The 15,723-nt window shown below is 40.7% G+C and overlaps 1 protein-coding gene across 1 annotated transcript; it reads right to left on the bottom strand.

Moving 5' to 3' along the window:
* Positions 1–2,073: 2,073 nt before the first annotated feature.
* Positions 2,074–14,797, bottom strand: LOC101845108 (MICOS complex subunit MIC27). Its single transcript, XM_013084223.2, has 8 exons — positions 14,717–14,797; positions 11,162–11,296; positions 10,244–10,372; positions 9,148–9,202; positions 7,609–7,704; positions 6,392–6,547; positions 5,206–5,231; positions 2,074–3,395 (listed from the first exon to the last, which is right to left on the bottom strand). Exons 1-8 carry the CDS (start codon positions 14,789–14,791, stop codon positions 3,249–3,251), a joined length of 819 nt encoding a protein of 272 aa, XP_012939677.2. The 5' UTR covers positions 14,792–14,797; the 3' UTR covers positions 2,074–3,248.
* Positions 14,798–15,723: the final 926 nt, after the last annotated feature.

The raw sequence follows: 15,723 nt of genomic DNA, 5'->3' as shown, positions 1-15,723 counted from the left end.
AGTTCTTTTTTAGTTTTAGTAGATGTTTTACAGCGCTCGTAACTGCATAAGGTCATATGAGCGCCAGAAGATTAGAGGTGTTACAAAGTTACAAGAGAGTAACAAACATAAAAAAGAAGAAGGGGAGATAAGGACGATAGATGTTTGATAGGAAAGAAGGAGCAAACCACACCAGAGCACCCACCAATCACCCACTGTGAGGAGTGTGTATCTCTACTGATTACCAATGTTCCACACCTGGACCGCTTGTGGCGCCCCCCCCCCCCAGACACACGCACTCTTATAGTAATTAATAGGCTACAATCACACATCACACGTGAGTTGGTATGAAAGATGGTCGCATAATATACAGTGTATAAACGATAGGTCTAGGCTAAGCGATTTATGGTTCACGGTGCAGATGCTATAGATGGTTTCCTGGAATAGATAAAGTTCCCTGTGGGAGCAAAATGAGCCAAGCCACGTCAGATGGAGTTGTTCACCCTGCAAGTGATTTTGTTGAATCCAAGCTTGCTTATTCATGATTTTTTGTGTTCGTTGAGCCCGAGTTATTTTCTTTGAATTTGATTAACTTTTAAAATATGTGGAATCCATTTCCTTTCCTTGAACCAGAGTTTTCGTTGACAGTTGAAGTTGAATCAGAGTTCCACTGCATAAGGTTAGGCTCTTCTCTTTTCCACATAGAAGACATGAGTTTTATTTCTAAGTGGAAAATTATTTCCTGGAGTATATATATAATATATCCATCTTTGTGCTGGGACACTGTATCCTACGAAGCCCGGGTTGACCGTGACAGGATGGAAGCAACCAGCATTCTAAAATATCTCAATTGTGTTGATGGACGCATTTAACATAAACAATTAACAAATTTGAAATTTGCGCAAACTTAAAGAAGCTGAAGCTCAATCTAATAGGGTTTTTTAAAATAAGAATAGTTTACGTTTCAGAATATATTCTTTTTATGCCTTTCAACAAATCTATTTGTGTCCAAGATGGCCAACAAATGAACACAAAAGATGTTCTTTAACCACTTCACTGCCACGCCTACTCTCTAATCCTACAAAAGAGCTGAAAACCGTCTCACGGCCAGACAATGGAAGGGTTACAAGAGAGACCACACCACAGAAAACTCTTGGGAAAATAAGATGAGACTTGGCACGCCATTTTTATACAGTGGGGCACAGATACCATGAACACGGAAAACTTGAAATCAAGGAAGGCTCGTACAATTTGCCATTTCTCTGACTAAGATCTTTTTAATCTTTCATTATAATGGTTAACAAGAACCGTGGATGTGTTGAATACATGTGTAAATCCTAAACATGTTCGAGTTACCTGTGCCCTAGTGTATACTGTATACACGTATCAAGATCATGTGACCAACTGACCTACTAGTCAACAGCCATTCTGATGGAAGGCCACCGACATGATGACCATCACCTCATTGTGAGGGGAAGCAACGTACAATGTACAACAGAAAGTACGGGGGTGGTGTAGATATGTTTGCTTGTTTGAATGAAGAGATGCACATCAACACAATAATGGTCATTTAGTGCTGGGACAAGGCAATACAGACAGAAACAACAGAGGAAGTAAAGAAGTAGGATCTACCGGTAGTACCAGTAGCACCATCCAACCACCCTTTGATGTAGGTATGAGAATGAAGCAATAGAATGATACGAAGAGGGATGTAAGCCCCTTTCACATTGAAATGTTATAATCTAAGTGGTCGGACCAATGAATTTACTGCCTATCTCCGATAGGATTTAGCTAAATGAGAGGAAAGTTTTGACAAGTCTCTAAACAACCAAAGTTAAAAATAAGATTCATTGAGGGGATTCAAATCAGGGTCAACTGCAGTGCAGTCAAGCATGACACCATCTGAGGTGATGATGATGCATCTGGGCAGAAGCAGTGCAACTACGCCCCCCCCCCCCCCCCCCCCCCTTCCTCTCCCAGACCCCCAAAGAAGAAAGTACAGTAATCTTCAAACAACAGACCAACATAAAACGACAACAGACCGAGATAAAATGACATGGGACAGAGACTAAGATAAACGACAACACTGTGCTGTATGCCTTTGCCATGGATGACTTTGGGGTCCACTTTATTCAGAACATTCTACAAAGGCAAGAGGAGCCAGACTGGTATAAAATCTAGCACTTTCTGATGGTTGTGACAGTGATGAATGTGAACTTCTGCCAAACGCTGTGTAGAAGGGGAAAGGAACCATGGGAGTTCTCCACATGACGAAATTACACAACACAGGAATGGTTGCGTTCACGGCCATGACGAATGACAGGTTTATGAAAAACTCACCACAGAAACACGATTAACAGAGGTTCCTTCTATTCCCACAACAAACATCAAAACAGTTGTTTGTCTCACTTTCATCTGGTTTCATCTTTCTTTGTTTAACATTTTCAAAAAACCTGAAACAGCAGTGTATTATACAATTCAGCTTAAAAACTTGAAGGGCAAGATCACATTCAACACTGTCCATCTTTTAAAACAACATCTGAACTATTTTTCGCAAAAGAATTTGCAGTTCTTAAGAAAGAAAAAGAGTTCTCAAATTTTGGAGTTTATTCTTACTGACACAGTGACTGGGTAGCCTTTGCCTGACAAATCCATCAAAGTGACAGACTTGGTCATACAAAGCAACAAACCAGCCCCACTCCAGGTTATCAGTGATGTACAATATTCCGCAGACTCTGTTCAAAGCAGCTCTTGTGGCTGCCCCTGATACCTTTCAACTCAGAAAGAATTTCAATCTGACATACTCAACATGTTTCTAGAACTTGAGTTAAGTACCATAAAATACACATCACAGCTACATTCACTTTGGAATCAGTACAAAGTTTATTGAACCGTTAACAAAACAATAGGCACACAACCGTCTCTACCTTCACGGTCGACTGCTAAAAACTAGATATTTCTTCGACTCAAAAAGTGATGCTAAAAGATCAATTCCAAATTCATTTTTTTTTAATTGATAAGGAAAACAAGTGAAAGACCCACATAGGCCGAACATTTAGAATAGCATTCGAACTCCTCCTTCAACATTTTTCATACATATATAATATGCATTACATATATTTACAAAAGTGCATAAACCTCTTAATCCAGATAGACAGAACTACAACGCGACAAGTATCTTGATAATCACATATTGGAGGGTCTGGGTTGGGGGGGGGGGGGGAGAGCGCGCATCCTACAGCCACACACAGGCACACCTCCAGACGTGCTCACGAGGAACGCGTGCTGTACATGTCTTTGTCATTGGGGTTTGACTGGCCCGGGTCGCCCTTCAGCTGCTGCACAGCCGGAGTCTCCTCAGCCATGTCGCTAGCTAGAAGAGAAGGAGCAGAGTCGCCTTCACGCTCCTGACTTTCCTGGTTGATGACATAAAGAACAGTAGATTGAGTAATTATGTTATTATTTTAAGTTTTAGTAAGAGTTTAACGGCACTTGCAACACAATAAGGTCATGTAAATGCCAAAAATATGAGGTGTTACTAGATAGTAACATACAATAAAAAGAGGAGAGATAAGGACGATAGATGATTGATATAAAGGAAATTGCAAACCACAACAGAGTACCAGCCAACCACCCATTAATTCTGTTTGGTATGAGTAGGAGAAATAAATCAATGCAATTATGGCCCTTAAGAGCAGGGAAAAACAGAAATAGAGACACAGAAACAACAAATGGAAAGTAAAGAAGTGAGACCTACCAGTGGCACCCTGCAATCACCATTACAAGCAACAACAAAATGTCATGACACTTGTTGTGTTGTGCTAGTGCTGAGCAAAAGCAAGACACACAGAGAGAAACAGCAAGACAAAGAAAAGAAAAAGGATCAACCAATGGTGGCCTTCCACGACTTGTAACTGAGAGTAGAAATAAAAGAAATAAAATAAATAACCTCATCTTGTATTTTGTTTGTTTGTTTTAGTAGAGGTTTTACGGCGCTCGCAACTGCATGGTCATATGAGCGTCAGAAGATTAGAGGTGTTACAAGAGAGTAACAAACTCAAAAAAGAAGAAAGGGAGATAAGGACGACAGATATTTGATAGGAAAGAAGAAGCAAACCACACCAGAGCACCCGCCAACCACCCACATCATGTATTTGAGAAAAAAGAAAACGGTGAAAATGGGGAAATAGGACCTGCTAGAGGCACTCTCCAACGGTCCATTAAACATCACCTTAGCACCCAACAACCTTCCACCTAAAACAGAGTCATTGAAGCACAACAACTGCAATGAGCAATTAAACTCCCTTCCATCAGACTTGTTAAATTCTAGTCAGCCTGTCTGTCAGTCTGCTACTTTAAGTCAGATGTTCTTAACCTGTGTTCGATTGAACCGAAAGGGTTTGGTCAGTCAGTCTCTGTGATTCGGCAGAGGTCAAGACACACACTGTGTGTGTCAACATTTCATTCACCCCACTTGAAGGCTTTGGTAAATGCACGTAAGAAACTTGCGAGGTTCAGAAAGCTACCTCCTGCAAGGTTAAGAACCACCGGTCTAAGTCTTGGTGGCAACAGTACACAGCAGCCTGAACAAACACTCAACCTCCAACAACCTTTCTAACTATATAACTAGATTTTTGCTTTCAAAAAGGACGAATAAGTTTTTAAAAATTACCCAGAAAATCAGGTAAGTAAGCCTACTAATTTAGTCAACTCAAAATTGTTGGAACTTAAAGGACCAGCAACTGAAAGATCTCTCAAAACTCTGATAACACTAAAAACAAAAAGCAATCTAGAGTATCTGCAGAAGAGTAGTTCAGAGTAACAGGCATTTTTATTTTTGTTATTATGTGCCTTTTCCCCCAATTGTATAACATGGAACTCAGGTACATGATCCTTTAGCCTTGTAGGACAAACTAATGAACAGAACTATTCACTTTCTCCGCACCACATTTTGTGGCTACTGAACAAGTCACGTCCTTGGCGTGCACAAAGTGAGCTTTGTGTTCAAACCTTCAGGCCACATATCTAAAGTCTATGATTTTGCTAAAAAGGGAGTGTGTCATCGGAAGTTATTCTGGTAAGCACTCCGCCTGTCAAAACAAGGTACACTGACAGACAATGCATGGCACACAAACAAAAGAACAAATACAGACAACACAACACACAAAGACATGCCGACAAATTGACAGAGGTCATGAGGACAAGAACACAACCCAGAACACTTACCGGTTTCGGTGCCTCCTTACTCTCTCCTGAAAAGTTAAAAAAAAGAGGAGCATGTTCAAAACTTATGTTTTCAATATCAAATAGGGATGTGAGGTGAAAACCAACTCAATAATAGTCAAAAGGAGACAACTTGCAGATTTTCAGCCTGACATGGTTTGACTTGTCATCACTAAGGAAGTTCTTGGAGAGGGAAAGAGGAAAGGAAGGAGGGAAAGCGGAAATGGAGAGAGTGAATGAGATAGGTGGGTAAAATCCACAGAGAGAGAGAGAGAGACAGAGAGACAGAGACAGAGACAGAGAGAAAAATAGAGAGTGTGTGTGTGAGAGACAGAAGTGAGGGAGAGAGAGAGAGAGAGGAAGTATCACTTATTAATGGAAGCAAAAAATCATTTTTTTACATAACCAAGTTCTGCAGTATGTATTACCCCCAACACAGACACTAGATTCACTTTTGCTGAGCCCAAAATCTATGAAAATGTTTCCCTTAAAACTATGAAGAAATTCATCATGCAGCACAACAAAGATTTAAGACTTTTTTTCCCATTCCAACAGCAGCCTCCATAATACTTTGTCTTTATTTTTTTGCACAATACCACATTGGAAAGACTCCCTGAATTGTTACGACAGGTACCGTCAATGAAAGCCAAAAAGCAAAGAGTTTAATTCCGTTCTATGGACAAACCTTTAGCTTACAGTTAGATATTTATACAAAAATTGCTCGGCAAACAATCGGTCATCTGATAAACCGTGAATTCCACAAATTTTCGAAAATCGTTTTTCTGCATATTTTGACAGTGCCCAGTGAGATACATGTCCATGTACAACTACTTTTCAATTATCTCAACTCAAACGTGTAATCTGACGTTATAAGAAAATTGCAAATAAACACTGTGCCCCAAAAATCGCCTCATGAAACCGTAAATTCCACACTTTTTCGAAAAAATTACCATCTATGATAAAGAAAGGAGTATAGTATAGTATAAGGTTTTACGGCGCTCGCAACTGCTAAGGTCATATGAGCACGCGTGATAAAGAAAATACTATAATATTATTTCGACTAGATTTATCTATTTAGTTTATGTCTTGAAAGCCAAATGACAGAGGAAATCAGTTTTTCCCTCTCCTGTAAAATTTGCTTCGTATGGTATTCACGATTTCATCAAGCAACCGACGAAACCTCACTCACCAAACGGCCAGCTAGCGGGTCCGGCCATGCTTTCCCAGGCCTCCCGTATCTCCCCTGTGACTATGTCGCTCAGCTCCATCGTCTTTGTGGGGTAGCACAAAGCCGCAGTCGAAGTTGCCGCTATTGTGCTGTAGACGAACTTTCGTACCACGCCGCCTGATCAGACATAACAACAAACAAAGTGGTGTAGAGACATGGGAATTAATTTTTCATGTAAAGGCAAGGAAAAATATTACAAGAACAAACACAAATTTATAGAGCAATGAGAATGATTTCCTCTTATAAATGTTAGAAAAGTGATAACGAGAGAAAAGGTGACCTTAGCAGTAGCAGCACATTGACATAATACAGTGAAACTCAATCAATGAACTCCGATTCAATAACTTGAACTAACAAAAGAAGAGAGATTTCCCTGGTTTTTATATTCATAAACACCAAAACCATACCTCGTATTCAACAGAACTACAAATGAACAAACTCAAGACTCCATGAAGTCACTTGCACAGTGACCAGCCCCAATTGACAGGGCTACATGCATTTTTCTCCTGCATCGAATCTTATCTCAAAATCCAAGGAACTGTTAGTCACCTGCACCATGGATCATTACAAGCTTATTACTGCAAAATATACAATGTACAATACACTACAATTAACTTATCAGAGAAACACAAGCATCTTATTTGACAAGTCAGAAGCCTTCTATCACACCATCACATGGGTTGAGGACACGTGTGCAAAACACCTTTCTGGCCATGCACTGGTGGTCAGATGAGTGGCCTGCTCACATAGAGCTACAGTGTGTGTGTGTGGGGGGGGGGGGGGTGGCCATAAGCATACCAGGCATGGATTGTCAGCAGAAGTGTGGTCATAAAACAGTAAGCATGATAACAAATATTGCTCATTTGATGATATAATTTTATTCATCTATGTACATATTGGTATCATTCTTTTCAGTAAAGGTGCTCTGGGTTATTTTCAGTAACTTTTTAAAGATTTATACTATGTGAAAAAAACAAAAACAGATTTAATTCTCTGAGGCCATATTTCACTGAGTAACCAGAAGTCCTGAACGGGTTAAATACACATAGAGGCATGAATGCAGGCTCATGTTCTAAAAATTAAACAAATGTTGGAGAAAAATAGAAAAATGAAGATAGTTTTGCAGCCTGACCAGACTTATGGTACAAGTAGACATCGTGTCAACACTGTGTTCTTACCTCTGTATCCAAGAACAATGCCTCCCATGCCGGCCAGAGCGATGAAGATAACACGGGGCAGCTCACCAGGGTTGTTCTGCACATAGTCCAAACTCGCTGACAACAACAGAACACACAGGAATTTTCGGTAATAGTACGTCCATTACAGAAAGGGAAACAGCAAAGACAGAAGACAGGAGACTTGTTGGCCACAGTAAAACCATTGCACAAAGGTACCATATCTTAAACCTTCTTACCATAAAAAGTATCGGTTCAATCATTTGATCATCTCCAAATCTCACCTTCAAAATTCCTGGAACAGTTATCTAAATCTTCACCAATGATCACTGCCCTGTTCTGACTACTCCAGGCACTGGTTTCTCATTTATTTCAAGCTCTCCCTAGATGAAATGACAACCATATATACATTGCAATCAAGGACAAGTATTTTACTATTTAGATCCAAGTTCCATGTGGAGAAAGTTCAAGAAATTGGTGGAAAAAAAACAATCTCTGCTTGCTTTCTCCTTGTAACTCAATTGAAAAAAAAAATAAATAAAGAAGATCTCGACAAACCAAAAGTAACCTAGACGACATTTGCAGAACAGAATTTCGTGTATACAGTCGAACCTGCCATGACGGCCACCTCTATAAGATGGCCACCTGTACAAATGGCCGCTTTCCATTTCCCCCTTGCATTTTTACTATATAATTTCACTGTGTAAAACGGTCACCTGTCCGCCGAGGCCACTATATTGCAACACACAAGCCCTATAACACCAAACAAAAACACCTGTCTTAGACGGCCACCTTAGTGACTCTATTACGTTTTGTCATAAATCATGCACTGGCCCCTGGCGTTGTGGGCGAGCCATCATAATCCAATCACCTGTCGTTGTGTGTTAGGTAGTTTCCTCCAACCGATCATGTTGCGTTGGCCCCTCCCACAGTTGACCAATAGGTAACAAATTTTCAGCTGCTGGTGAGGTAACTGTGTGATCCCTCATAACCCATAAGCCCCACCCAGAACTCATACACAAATCATGAGATGAGTCGTCATTGTTTACCCAGTCAGTAACAAAGTAACAATGCACATCAACGAGAACTTGCGACAGAAGTGTTGCTCATTCTCCGGGTCGAGTGGTGGCGACCCATGTGTTTGTTTTAACATTGCACTCATAGACTTACTCGTCTGACACATTTCGTTTTATTGTCATCCTTGCACGAAAACAACAACAACAACAATGCTGCAACCTTTGGTTGGGACCTCAGAAGGGAATGGTTTGTTTTCTTCATCTTGATCAGTCCTGCCTAAGACGGCCACTTGTCTTATATGGCCACTTTTCTCCTTGACAATGGGAGGCCGTCCTACACAGGTTCGACTGTACTTAGTTATCTTGGTTATGGGAAAATATCAACAGTGGCCAGTTGTGAAAGTGAAACTACTAAGGACCCATAATGTGAGATTATGGTACACAGCTGGCTTAGGGTAATGGGTGATGACGAGAAATGAAGGTGGTATTGAGTTAGGCAGCAAAACAAAAAGCAAAGATTACTCACATTTGGTATGTTCAACTCCAGTGATGGCTATTGACTCTACACTCTCATAAGTTTCCTGAAAAAAAAAGGGAAAAACAAAACAAGTCGATATGATAACTAACTCATTACAAAAATTACAATAAGTTAGCCTATTCCTTAGCCATTGTTACAAGTCTCCTGGAAGGGGCCAAAGGCAGAGTCAACTAAAAAACAAAACAAACCCAATCATCTCTGACACATTGCAACAAGAAGGCATGAATACATAAAATGATGCAGAACAGATTCATGCTTTCTCTGACCAAGAAATTATATTTTCATGGCAGCAAAACCAACCATCTAACAATTTTATCTCTACTGAGCATCAATTTACTCTCTGAGATTCTCTTCTGCGCTTTTCATAAAAGCAAAGACTTTCCACACAAGTCATCCGCTATATTAGGTAGTCCAAACCCAAAATTTGAAACTGATGTAAGCTAAGGATTTATTTTATTCAGATCTTGCTTTCCAAATCATGAACAAAGCTAAAAACCAGATCAGATCATTTTTACAAATTTAAAAAGATCTTTAAGGTTTTAAAAGTAAGTTGCTCTGGGGCTACCTCTGCCTTGTCTGCCGTCAATTTTACCAGTAAGAGCAAGATGTTCAAGGCCCTTATGTCCATTCAAGAGTCCCAAAAATTGCATCTATCTCTTCCAACTTGGTTTTATCAGAAAGCAGCCCACATGGGCTTTTTAATGTACTATCTAATTTGACTTCTTTTTTTTTCAAGAAATTCTCAACAGTTTAATTGACGTCATTCTAACCTAGTTTAATAAATAAATCTGAAAGAAGAAATAACGCAGCACAGTGCCGATATGTTTTTATTTGCAAATTTGAAACAAAATGTAGATGTCTTAACAAACACTGGGGTTCACCCTCCGAGAAGAGAACTAAACAACGAAGACTTGCAATTTAAAAATTCCTCAAATGCAAACAAATCAGAAACAGTGTTAATGATTCATCACTGAATCCACATCTGCATTCACATTTCTCTCCCTCACAGTGTGCAAAGTGTAAAACCTTTGTCCCCACGCACCAGAAAGCAGATGCAAAACATCAGTACTCTACCATCACTCACCTGAAAACCTCCAGCAAAACTCATGACTGCCTTGCGAACTACACCAATCTGTTCCTCTACAAAGTTCTGTGGGTATGGCTCCCTCTCTGCCATCTGGAAATTCTCTTTTGAAGTCTGGTACAGTGGTAACTACAAAGAGAAAAAAATGTTATAATATTAGGGGATAGATAAGAGAAAGGAACAAAGATGAAAAAAGAAAAGCTAGAAAAACTAAACAAAAACTTTAAGTTACAATGACATGCATGAAGGGAAAATTTCACAAATCACTACATCACAAAATAACTGTATGCTATCACACCAAATTGCTACATCTTTAAACAATTCTACATGTGTTGTGAGAAGTTTTATTAAGAGCTATCTCATTTCTTCAGTTACTTCTTTGATGTCAAAGACAAGCAAAAAAAAAAGTCTGAAATTTCTAAGTAGCTATAATTAGGAGTAACTTACGACATTATGGCATACTGTCAGCCAAATACCACATAAATACTATGTGGGTTTGAAAAGCAGTGTCTTTGTCTTGTCTCAACATAATAAAGCATGTAATATGTTAACTTAAGAACAGATTTAAATCAAAATATCTGTACAATATAACAAAGGTCAATCCACACCAACATACTCAAGAGCAAATACGTACATGAACCAACAAGAACATTCATCACAAGAGGGGAGCAATCTCAGACCTTGCCCTTTAAGTTCCCTATCAATACTAAAATCTATCCACCATCCTTGACTTTGTTTTTGTAATCCTAGACTCTATTAGACATAAAAGGTAAGGGCAAGACTTCAAGGGGTTAACAACATCACACAAGCAATAATTACTCAAAAGTTAATCAAGAGCTGCTTATTTGTTATATAATATATCCATCCTACATTAAATATTAACATATCCATTATAGTGAGACCTGGCCTGCTACTCACATCACAGGCTCTGACAACGCGGCTTTCTTCACTCTTGTTCTCAGAGGCTTGGACCGCTCTCATTCTGTAGCCCACGGCAATTCCCACAGCGGGCACTGTGCCCAACACTGCCACATACTTTAAAGCTTTCCGCGACTGAAAAAAAAAGCAATTTATGTCACTACAGTGATTGAGAGACAAACAAAAACTACAAAGGAACAAAGAACTTTTGTTAAATCTAATAAAAACATAAAGATCAAAAGAAGCATTAGACACTGATAGAGAGAGAGAGAGAGAGAGGCAACTGCATGGCCATTGTCATTTTTTTCTTCTTCAAAATCTCCCTAACTTTTATATGAGAGTGAAATTTTTCATCTAAAGGCATTGGTCAGAGGCATTTGTGATACCTGAAGAAGAAGGCTGGTCATTGACCTAAGTCAATCTTTTAGTTGGAAAATGTTATTTCTATTTGCTGGTAACATGAAAAAGATAAGGTTTTCCCTCAAATTGACAATAGTCGCCTCCCGCGCTCGAGAGCTGGCAATTTTAGTTGCCTCACGCGCTCAGCAGAGTGAGAGAGGGAGGCTAATTTTGTCGCCTGGAGCGTTCAGTGACAGGGGTCCTATGATCATACTAAGATGACCGAAACAAAATAAAAAGGGTGGAAATGAAAAAAACGGGTGAGAATACATTAGGCTGTCGTTATTCTCACCCGGGGAGAGAATAGTAGGCCTATCAATTTTATTCTCACACAGGGTGAGAATAATATATCAGTTTATCCTCGGCCACCTCTATTCTCACCCCGGGTGAGAATAGTGCGGGCAAGCCTTTTGGCTATTCTCACCTGGTGTGCGTTCACCTTTATAGCCTAGGCTAACCAGTGTAGCGTTCACCCTGAACCCCAAAATTCTACACTGTGATAACAGAATTGTAGATTTCTGTGCCGTGAACAAACGTTCCAGCGCTCTAGTGTTACTACTGTTAGCCTAAAATCTAAAAGCTTGCAATTTTGTCTGTGGGCAGTGGAGAGAGAGAGGGAGAGAGAGAGAGAGAGGAGTAGCGCGAGAACTTCTGGGCAAAACAAAATGGCGACCCGCGTAGTTCAGCTCGATTCGAAAAGTTACATAGCCATAGCATCTTTGAAGACGACTAAATTTATTTACTTTTGTATTTTAATATCATTTTTTAACTTTGTTTTGGTCAATTTGATCGTCCACACCGATAGACTCCTCCTGTATTCAGAAAGAGACAGAGAGAGGGAGAGAGGGGAGGAGTAGATCTTGCGAGAACTTTCGTGCAAAACAAAATGGCGACCCCCGTAGTTCGGCTCGATTCAAAAAATTAAATAGCCGTAGCATCTTTATAGACGACCAAATTAGCTTACTTTTGGGCTATAACGTCATTTTTCTTTGCTTTTGTCAATTTGATCATCCACACCGAGAGACAATATTCCGAAATTAGTAAAAACAGGCCTTGTTTCACACCGGGTGAGAATAGCCAATGCTGGCAAGTCTCACCCGGGGTGACAGGTCGATCGCATTTTTATTCTCACTCCGGGTGAGGATAGCCACTTCCTTTATCTTCACCCCGGGTGAGAATAATCACAACACAATCACTGTGGTCCAGTAGTCCAGTGATAATTATGAAAGTGGCTATTCTCACCCGCCCGGAAGTTCTCGCAAGATCTACTCCTCCCCTCTTCTCTCTCTCTCTGTCTCTTTCTGAATACTGTCTATCGGTGTGGACGATCAAATTGACCAAAACAAAGTTAAAAAATGATGTTAAAACACAAAAGTAAATTAATTTGGTTGTCTACAAAGATGCTACGGCTATTTAACTTTTCGAATCGAGCCGAACTACGCGGGTCGCCATTTTGTTTTGCCCGGAAGTTCTCGCGCTACTCCTCTCTCTCTTTCTCTCTCTCTCTCTCCACTGCCCACAGACAAAATTGTACGCTTTTAGACATGCCGTTAAACTTAGAAATGACGCATCTTTCTGATTGGCTGCTAATTTTAGTAATGTGATGTCATCACTTCCTGGGATACCCACATGGAACGACGTGTTTTCGGTAACATTTCGGATTTTCTAGCCTAGATCTAGAATCTAGATCTAGATTCTAGATTAGATCTAGATCTAGATCTATTAGGCCTACCTGGACATGATGGAAGACCGCACGAAAATTGCCGTAAAGACGCAGGAGGACTAGATAATATCTAGTTCTAGATCTAGATCTAGATATCTAAATTTAGATCTACCACCCCCCCCCCCCTCCTGCATGTTTAATCACTAATACATTTTTAAAAATAAACAACAACTTCAAAGTCAAAGCAACTCTACAAATTAGGCCTATAATTTATGGAACTGTTGGTCAGTCGGGAGGAGGAAAAGAGAAAAAAAAAACTGTCCGGGACCGGAATCGAACCGCTCCAAAAGTCATTGCTCGACATCAAACGCAGACGCGCTATATCAAATCAGCTATCAGAACTTCCGAGAAAATGGTGTAGATTAAGCATAATATATACATAGACACTTCCATCTTTGGTGCCGTGCGGTTGTCTATACTTAGATGTAGTCACGTGATCGGAGGGGTATCCTGGTCTGACGTCAAACAAGATGGGCGCCTTACCTAAAAATAGTTTGCATCATTTCTACTTTTAATCGCATGTCGCTTTTAGTAGGCTACAGTTGTAACGGAACGTTTGTTCACGGCACAGAATTCGGCGCTTTTTCGGTAGTTCCCACCCCCCTTATTTGATAGAGCCTGACCTACATCTAGATCTATATACGTTTGATTCGCGGCAAGCTAAGATGTCAAACCTAACAACTGCAAAACATTAAATTGTGGTAAAATTCAGGGGGGCATGCCCCCCTGAAACCCCCCACCTTGTTTTTATTCGGTCAGGGGGGCAAGCCCCCCTGAAACCCCCCTACTCTTGGCTTGGGGCCAAAACCGGCGAATAACAAATGCGGGGTGGGAACTACCGAAAAAGCGCCCAGAATTCTACAATTTTTCTGTTATCACAGTGTAGAATTCTGTGGTTTAGGGTGAACGCAAAATTTGTTGGCCTAGATCTAGGCTATAACGGTGAACGCGCACCGGGTGAGAATAGCCAAAAGACTCGCCTGCACTATTCTAGAGGTGGCCGATAATTATTTGCTGGCACTTCAACTTCAACTTCCCCAGGTTCTCTACCCCCACCTCTTCTTCTCTCTCTCTCTCTCTCACACACACACTCTACCGGGTCTGACTGGGCGCTGAAATTTTCAAAAATCACAAAAGATTTACCCTACATGGTGTGTTTACTTCGTGACTTTGTTCCCGGTTACGACCCCGGCCCCGGGTCTGTGTGTGTTGTAGTGTAGTGTAGAAGTAGAAGAGAGTCCATACACTTCGGACTTCGCCCTTGTATACTGAAGCCTATAGATTCTAGATCCATATTTAAAACCCACTATCTAAGTACAAAAGGTGAATATATTACAACAAGACAGAAATATGTCCATGATTGCTAGAAATATGGCATAGAATGGTGAAACAATACTTTGACTTTTCATTTGACTTCTTCGTCCGTTACTTACGAGGGCCGCCATCTTGATGGTGTACAGGAAGTCGTTCGTCTTTTCGTTATGAAAGGTATTCAAATACAAAATCATAATAATAGCCAACTATATTTGTACATAATAATAATAATACAATTAAAAAATGATTTTAATTTGATCCGAACATCAGGGATTGTCTTGTTAGTGAGACAACTTCCTGGGCCTTCGGCATATTGTGGTAGGATGGCCCTTCCTCTCCACGCCGCCTTTACTTGCCCAACTCGAAGTCAGCCATTGGGCCAACTGCTGGGTGGCGGGTGGGCAGGGGGGCGAAAAAAATCCGTGTCCGAACCGAGGCTCCAACCCGGACTTTCCGCTTCGGAGACGAGCGCACTTACTGCTCCGCCGCCGCACCATCTGTTTTACAATAGTAATAGAAGAAAAAAAAGGGCCTTAATTAAAGTACTTTATTTCTAATTCCATGGCCTGCATCACCCATAGGCCAACATAGACACGTATTATTATAATTATTGCCTGCCGACACAGACAGGGACAGGGACAGGTTGACTGTTCTGGCGTTTTCAAGGTAGGCCTAGGTCTATTATGACGAGGTCTATAACATAGATTCTGTATGCAAGATAAAATGAACTCGACGTGTTACAAGTACAGTCGAACCTGCCCGGAAACCTGTATAAAACGGAAACCTGTCTTAACGGAATCTCCCCGCTCCCCCCTTGATATATTCCTCTTTACGTAGTCTAAACAGCCGTATGCATTGCTCACAGCCGAACGCTCCGTATCCCGGACTCTAGCATGGAGATCATCAGGAGAGAATGCGTCGCTGTTTCGGGCTCTTTCTTTCTACAGCTTTTCTGACACATCGAGCCCCCTCACCGATGTGAGGTCTCCACGCTAGTTCGGCTGTTTTCCTCTGCTGTCAACTTTAGGATTCATTCCAGCTTGCGTCCTCTCGCTTCAACCAGATCCAGTGACTGGCTTTCTCTGCTGTCTCCTGAAGGGAGTTTGTGAGTTCGTTGCTTTTCTTT

Source organism: Aplysia californica, unplaced genomic scaffold (genome assembly GCF_000002075.1).
Source record: "Aplysia californica isolate F4 #8 unplaced genomic scaffold, AplCal3.0 scaffold00279, whole genome shotgun sequence".
NCBI classification, from domain to species: Eukaryota; Metazoa; Mollusca; class Gastropoda; order Aplysiida; family Aplysiidae; genus Aplysia; species Aplysia californica.
This window is presented reverse-complemented; position numbering and strand designations above follow the sequence as displayed.

What these genes read in the sequence shown, in the direction of transcription:
- LOC101845108 (XM_013084223.2), bottom strand. Translation starts at nt 14,791, where the DNA reads ATGATTTTGTATTTGAATACCTTTCATAACGAAAAGACGAACGACTTC. An exon ending in CATTGTTCTTGGATACAGAG is followed by an intron (nt 6,548 to 7,608) that starts GTAAGAACACAG and finishes ATGTCTGATCAG; the next exon opens with GCGGCGTGGTACGAAAGTTC. An exon ending in GTAAGGAGGCACCGAAACCG is followed by an intron (nt 3,396 to 5,205) that starts GTAAGTGTTCTG and finishes GTCATCAACCAG; the next exon opens with GAAAGTCAGGAGCGTGAAGG.